This window comes from Trichomycterus rosablanca, chromosome 2 (genome assembly GCF_030014385.1).
Source record: "Trichomycterus rosablanca isolate fTriRos1 chromosome 2, fTriRos1.hap1, whole genome shotgun sequence".
Classification (NCBI taxonomy): domain Eukaryota; kingdom Metazoa; phylum Chordata; class Actinopteri; order Siluriformes; family Trichomycteridae; genus Trichomycterus; species Trichomycterus rosablanca.
In genome coordinates this window covers 24,913,345-24,921,375 of record NC_085989.1, presented here as the reverse complement: position 1 = coordinate 24,921,375, position 8,031 = coordinate 24,913,345, and the positions used below count along the sequence as shown (strand labels likewise).

The following is an 8,031-nucleotide window of genomic DNA, read 5'->3' as shown; positions in this document are numbered from 1 at the left end:
AATCTGTAATACACATAGTTTCTTATAAAAATACTTCATAGGTGATGCAGACACCCTACTTTACTTTGTCTAAACATTACACTCACCATTTCACAAAAATCTAATATTGTCATGACTGAATAACAAATGCCAGAAAAATGATGACAGCTGTGATGGATCAGACACACCTGTTGAGAATAAGGATCTCAGCAGAGACAGCAGTGCTGGTAACTGAAAGTGTTGAAAAAATGCTAAATAATGATGAAAACAACTTTGTGATTTACTTGACCATGGTCTTTAACAGATTGACTCAATGTTTACTTCACATTGGCATACTGTGTACAGTGGCATGTGTGGTGCTTGTTTTTTTCTCTAAATAACTTACAAAAGGTACTTGGAGGTTCTGGTTTAATCAGGGGTAATATCTGGTCTAAACTGTTTAAAAACCACTTCTCTTAAGGAACAAACCGACTCAGGCTATTCAGAGAGAATGTAGAAGTCAACATTTGTGAGACATTTTCTGTGCATAATGGTCATTAAGTTTCAAAACCTATTTAAATGATGTATTTTTTGTCATTTTAGTCTCTGTCACTTAGATCTTTTCTTCTGCCATCTTGAGCCTATTGGGAAGTCAGCTTGGACTGTGTTGCATTTCATTATCATTTACACTTTAGACTTATTCTTTTATTTATTTTGGTTTTTCACACGTTTGTAAGGATGCACTGGCTTACGATATGAAGCAGTAAGCAGTCCTTTACAACAGATGCCTACATTATACAGAATGTTCGAAGGCACACACTTGGGTCTATAAGAACACAAAATTCAAACTGCATTGTCAATGCAAAAACCAAGCCATGAGATCCAAGGAACTGTCTGTGTATTTTCACAACCAATTTTGGCAAGGCATATATCAGTGCCCTCAGAAGTGCTGAAATGAATGGGCACAAACTTAAACCATCTTAGTGTTGGGCATCTGGTGAAATTATGCATGTGGACAAAAAGATCTTTGGTCAAAAGAAGTAGAGCACTACAAGTGCTTCAATAGTCCTGTGAGGAGATGAAAAAATCTTTTGGACAGACAACCTTCTCTGCAGCACTCCAAAAATCAAGCCAGCAATGTAGTGAAAATCTACAGCAGCAAAATGAGAACCAACTTTAAATGCCCATGGTTTTGAAACTATGTTTATTATAATTAAATATGGATTTAATGTTTGAGTGTCTGCATACTCTTGGCCGTCTAGCGCTACCAAAGTTACCTGAAGCAAAACTGTCTCTGGCAGCCACAGACTTGCATAGTTCATGAACACAAATATAAAATATGAAATGTAAATATTTATTTATTCATACACAGTTAAAGAGAAATCTGATATATTGTTAATATAATTATGTTCATAAACCTTTTACATCTTTTTACATAAGCGTTTTATAAGACAGACCCATATTTTTTATCTTTTAAATTAGTTTACAAAAGCAAACACTGTTAATAAATACAACAGCCATGCAAATACGATTGTTGACAGCAGGACATCAAGTAATGAAAGATATTAACACAGACGACTTCAGAGTGACACTTGGGTTATCCTTGAGATAATTTGGATTAAGAGTCTAAAAGAAGCAGAGGAGGTCTTCCATCCCGTGTATGATGTGAACTTCCATCTCGAATTTAATTGTGCTGTTACTGGCTGACAGTTGCTGCAGTTGCACCCATACGAAGCAGCTCTTTCCTGTGGGTGAGGATGATGTCGAAGCTGGACTGAAGCCGGTTTTGCTGTTCTTCAACACGTTCCTGCAGTGTTCGCACCCAGCGAAGCAGAGCCAGTCTGCGATACATGGTCAGCTGAACATGGTGTTTTTCCATCTCTTGGGCCTTGAACCGCTCACGGTCCTCCAGGGTCCAGACTGCCTCCATGAGTCCAGGTAGCTCTGAGCTGGGGTCGCTATCTGAGTCTGTGGAACCTCTACGGCTCTGACGGTGCTCCTCTGCCTTCCTTTCCTCTTCCAGGTTTTGTTGCCCAGCTTGGTTTGTGTTCGCATCACCATTTTCTGAGTTTGAACCTCCCACACAGATGCGGTCCAATACAGAGCCGAATGAGTCTGCTCCAGTGCCGTCTCCACTCTCAAATACTGAAGAGCTCTCTGACCTGTAACTGAACTCAAATTCTTCATCACTCTCTTCCCATTCCAGCACCTCCTCATCATTCTCGTCCTGCTCCTGTTCTTCTCCTTTCATGAGGTTGTCTGGCCCCTGCCCCTTTTCGTTTTTACTCATTCTCCTCATCTCTTCATCTATTTTGCCCTCCTCTGCTCCATCAGGAGGCACCCTGCCTCCAGTGTCTTCACCGCTGTCGATTTCAGGCAGAGGTTCCAGCGGGCTCCAGCAGGGCAGACGAGACAGAGGAGAGAGGGGTCCAGCTCCATAGTGGGTACCAGAAGAGGGTGGATAGCGACCCAGACCCAGAGATCGAGGCATCTGGTTGCTGTTGTCATCTCCTGTCAGCCCACTGTCATCTTGACCCACAAAGTTGAAGTTGCCATCCTTCTCGCACTTTCTCTGGCTGTTGCTAAGAATGCGTAAGGTTGAGTGCACTCCTCCAGGCTGGCCTCCATAAGCAGCATTTACAGGACTTTCTTGTTTCAGCATCTTAGGTTTTGCTTGTGATTGTGTTGTTCTATAAAAAAAAGAGAAAATGTATAATCAAACAAGACAAAATTAAGTGACCACTTTCATAAAAAAAATTGAAGTTTGTTTGAGTATTGCAAGGATAGTCTTGAAGGATTAAAAGTGTGGCACCACTACTATATACTATATACTGTACAGTATTAAAAGTTGTTTTATACATTTACAAACCGTGCAGCGTTTAAATATTGCACTTGATTATGAAAAAGCCAGGTTTTTATGTAGCTGTATTATTATTGTGTACCTTTGACATACTTCAAAAACAGAATGAAAATATATAGCACTTTTGCATTGATTAACCAAGTTTATACTCCAGGACAAAGCAGACTAGACAATGAAATCACAACAAGCACTAAAAATCATGAAGCTAAAACGTTTCTAAATTAACACACTCAAAAAGAAATAGCCAAATGTTCCTTCACAGCAAGACCTCTTGCTGTAAGACCTCTTGATTGTATATCTTGTATTTTTTTAAAGTTACCATAATCAATCATCAATCAAAAAAAGCAAACTACCAAACGCACAATTCTGAGCTCCCTTGTGAAAATTGTTCTATTATGTATTCTTCTCAAATTTAATACAATCAGGTAGCTAATTAGACAGACTAACAGTATCTAAAACGCTAAAGTAACAAAAACTACATTATACATAACCAAATAACAGTAAAACATGAAAAAAACTTTGGAAATAAACTAATTTGTTGACATCATTCTTTATTCATTATGGGATCAGTAGTTTTTTTCCATTTTTTCCTTTATTTATTGGTGGCACTTAAGTTGTACAGTGGTCTATTACACTAGCCCACCACAATTGAGATTAGGTTTTAAACCTGTTTCCCCAGGTTCAAAGGGTGTTTTCAGCTGGCCGGGCATCTACACAGACATGCTTGGCCATGTCTGAGGGGAGTGGCCGAAGCCTTGCGATGGATTGGCACCCTGTCCAGGGTATTCCTGCCTTGCTTCTAGTGTTTCCCAGATGTGCTGCAACCCTAATCAGGATAAAGTGGTTGATGAAAAAATCTATTGATTAAAACCACTGATTAAAAACTATGGTTGTTATCAGCTAATGATTCAGCGCATAGCTTGTTGTTTTGTTCTGATGTTTTAAACAAGGGGTTTTTGTAATAATCTGTAGTAAGTGGGTCAGTTGCAGCCTGTGACACATGGAGGTGTCAAACATATAGGAGTCCCAATACTCCACCTATATGTAGAATTAGGTTACTATCAACCTCCCTCTTTTATAATAGTCCTATCCAGCCTACAGAAAAGACAATTAAATAATTAACAATAACAATAAAAGTTATTATCAGACCAGGAATAGTATTTTAGTCCTTCGGAAAGCACAGTGGTGCCTGGATCTGTAAGTAGTTTTTAATGCTAACAAGTATCCATGTCAGTTTCCTCCAGATACTGCAGAAGGTGAATTGGCTATTCTTAATTTCCCCAAGGTGGAAGTGATTGAGTGAGTGTGTGTGTGTGATGCTCTGTAATGGACTGTCACCCTGACTAGGGTGTATGCCACTTGCCTTACGCCCAGTGTTACTGGGTGACTGACCTAACCAGGATGAAAATGTAAAAATAAATAATTGAATAGATGCAATACACACTTTGTAAAGCTTTAGGTAAAAATCCAAGTGATGGTGCAGGTGATTAGAATAGACTGCATTAATCTATAAGAAGCCATGCCAGTTAAGTGCACGTCAGATAACTTCAGCAGCACGCAGTAACCCAATGCTTTTAGCATAGAACTTCAGATTTTTATAAAATATAGATTCATTTCATATTTCACAGTTTAATTGTTTGTATTCCTAAGAATAACAGCCAGACCGAGCTGCTCTACACCGCCGCTACAAGCATAGCACTGCAAATCTTGTATAGGATGCTAATCAATTGTATTTAGAAGGATGCAACCAGCTACCATATGCGCAACCATGCTGCATTCGCTCTATAAATAAACCAAACCATTAATGCAATAATATCACGAAATCGATCGTGAAATACGATCTAGAATGCGGGTTTGATTATGTAAGATCGGCGTGGTTAGTCAGTCTCACCCCATATCCAAGCTGCTCTTCCTCAGATGCTATCCGCCGCCTAACACAACACTCGCTCCTCATGAATCCACGCATTACATAAAACCTATGATTGGCGTTATAATATGTTGTAATATGAATGAATAGCAGGTATTGTCCTACCGTGTTTTGTGAAGGTCTAGCCTTCTTTCTCCAGCCTCTTCTCTCCAGCGATGTTTGTGCTTGTCCTATCTTTCCCCTCCCTCTCTTCCTCTGTGCGCCTTTCCGGCTCAAAGCACCGACCACTTCATTCTAGCATGACTCACTTCCCAAACTAAAACAGGGGAAATCCATTTGCCTGCCTTACCCACCGAAGCCAGGGACATTTGTAATTAACGACATGTAGGACGATAAGATCTACTGTAAGTCTGCTTGGGTTTTTGAGGCTCCAGAAAATGTCTTGCACTGGACCTCTTGCCTCACAAACATTACTGACTGTACTCCATCTGTTTCCCTACACACCTTTTTAGCCTACTTTCACCCTGTTCTTTAATGGTCAGGACCCCCACAGGACCACCACAGAGCAGGTATTATTTAGGTGGTGGATCATTCTCAGCACTGCAGTGACAATGACATGGTGGTGTGTTAGTGTGTGTTGTGCTGGTATGAGTGGATCAGACACAGCAGCGCTCCTGGAGTTTTAAAATACCACGTCCACTCACTGTCCACTCTATTAGACAATCCTACTTTGTTGGTCCACCTTGTAGATGTAAAGTCAGAGACGATCGCTCATCTATTGCTGCTGTTTGAGTTGGTCATCTTTTAGACCTTCATCAATGGTCACAGGAAGCTGCCCACAGTGCGCTGTTGGCTGGATATTTTTGGTTGGTGGACTATTCTCAGTCCAGCAGTGACAGTGATGTGTTTAAAAACGCCATCAGCGCTGCTGTGTCTTATCCACTCATACCAGCACAACACACACTAACACACCACCACCATGTCGGTGTCACCGCAGTGCTGAGAATGACCCACCACCCAAATAATACTTACTCTGTAGTGGTCCTGGGAGAGTCCTGACCATTGAAGAACAGAGTAAAAGCAGGTTTAAAAAGTATGTAGAGAAACAGATGGACTACAGTCAGTATTTGTAGAACCTCAAAGTGTGTCTATATGGTAAGTGAAGCTGATAAAATGGACAGTGAGTGAAGAAACAAGGAGGTGTTTTAATGTTATGGCTGATTGGTGTACATCCATTCATGCATTTCAGACCTGCAACACATTCCAAAAAAGTTGGAACAGTAAAGCATTTACCACCTTGCAGTGTCACCACTGCACCATTTCTTCTCACAACATTTTAGCAGCACCATTGATATCAAGCGATTTAATGTTTCATGTGTTATTTTGTCTCATTCTTAGGGTGTGCAACAGTATGTGGTTGTTGTTTTCACATTTTTTGTTTCAAAATTCTCCACATAATTGTTGTGGGACATGGAAGGACTGTAGACAGGCCAGTCCAGTACCCATACCCTCTTGTTTCACAGCCATGCCTTTGTAATGTGTGCAGCATGTGGTTTTACATTGTTGTGTTGAAAAATGCATAGATGTCACTGGAATAGATGTCTTCTTGAAGGCAACATATGTTGCTTTAAAATCTTACGGTATTTTCTGAAATAATGCTGCCGTCACAGAATAGTAATCTACCAAGGGTACTGACACAATCCCATACTATGACTGATTCTGGAAAGTCTGGATAGTCCTTTTGTTTTTGGTCCACAGCTCAAGGCATCTATTTTATCCAAAAAAAAAAAATACTTCTTCTGAACCACAATACACTGTAAGACGGTCCATCTCAGATGCATTTGTGAATGTAACTTCATATTGCAGTACTAGTGTTTGACAGAAGTAATCTCTAGCCATGTGGTTACATCAGCTATTGATGAATAACGGTTCTTAATGCAGTGTCATCTGAGGGATTAGAGATCATAGGTGTTCAGCTTAGCCTTATGCTCTTGCTCTTTATTCCTTGTATTTGTTGAGAAATTGGACATCCTTTGCCAATCATTGGAACCACTCACGGATACTGCTTTTGTACCAAATCATGATTACAATCACCTGTTGACTTTGCGCCCGTCCCAACTTTTTTTGGAATGTGTTGCAGGAATAGATGTATATTAACAAATGAAATGAAATTGACAAACAAAACATGAAATATCTTACTAACTGTAATGCAATTAAAGCCTGGCAACTGAACATAATGCCAGGTATGTGTGCATCATTTACCTGCAGAAGAAATGACATCAGGATGCACTGTAAGACGATCCAAATAGAACTGCTGTTAATGTCCTGGTACTACATACAACAGGACTTTCTTGTGTTGTCCATGTCCTGATGGGTCAGAGCTGTTTTGACAGCATATTAGGTGGTTTTGATTATTTGGCTCATCAATGTATGCTGACTCTAGTTGTTTTTTATGGCTGTTATATGACATAAGCTGGAGTTGCTATAGTCTGGTAGGTATATGGATCACTCAAGGGTGCTTTTAGGCTCACTTGTGATCCCTTGTTGATAAACCCTGCTTTATAGACACATCCCAGCAATATAGTAAATTTAAATGTCTGATGACAATGGTTTTAGTTTTGATGATAGCTTAAGAACCAATCATTACAATTATTTGTGGATTAATTATCATGTGAGTTTAAACTACAATAGAGAAAATAAATAAATAAAGAAAGAACATTTCTCACGTAAATGACCAATTCTTTAAAGCTACTTTGTTGTCAGTGTGTCCTGATGAAATCAGTTTGTTGCTGTCGAGTTTTTGAGGACATCATCAGTGCTTTGCCATAAAGACTTTTGGCTGTGTGACAGTTTTTGCTCTTTGCACATCACACAGAATCAGTAAGCACATTGCCTCCCTGTCCCATGACAAGCTCCAACAACATCCCCATTCAAGTGCAACACCTTCAGGCCCTGTTCGCCAAACCCTAATCTCAATAGCAGCCTTAACACATAAAAAATACATCAAACAGAGAGGCAGCCCCACGGCCCCATCACATGCAGCATCGGCGCCCTCAACCAAACAAGCTGGGGAGGCGTGAGGAGTACAGCTTGTACTTACCGAGATAAAAATACCCAACATTCTATGATTATTATTCACAACCATTACTAGATTTAGATTTAAAAAACCCTTAACATAAAAAGGCTGCACTAAATATTAGTACTGGTTTGGTAAATAACAACCTGCAGTAGCTAATAATCCATTTGCATCAGTTCAGCTGCATATTAGAGTTCACATGAGCCCACGGCACTGCTGTCAGTGGCAGTTACTGAACTTTTAAGCTGTCAGCCAGCAGCTTGAGGGTGT

General features: G+C 40.0%; 1 protein-coding gene across 1 annotated transcript; it reads right to left on the bottom strand.

Annotated features, from left to right (window-relative positions):
* Positions 1–1,298: 1,298 nt before the first annotated feature.
* Positions 1,299–4,930, bottom strand: LOC134307337 (uncharacterized). Its single transcript, XM_062990457.1, has 2 exons — positions 4,851–4,930; positions 1,299–2,648 (listed from the first exon to the last, which is right to left on the bottom strand). The coding sequence occupies exon 2, from the start codon at positions 2,618–2,620 to the stop codon at positions 1,655–1,657; it is 966 nt and encodes a 321-aa protein (XP_062846527.1). The 5' UTR covers positions 2,621–2,648; positions 4,851–4,930; the 3' UTR covers positions 1,299–1,654.
* Positions 4,931–8,031: the final 3,101 nt, after the last annotated feature.

Coding starts and splice junctions, on each gene's coding strand:
- LOC134307337 (XM_062990457.1), bottom strand. CDS start 2,620: ATGCTGAAACAAGAAAGTCCTGTAAATGCTGCTTATGGAGGCCAGCCT.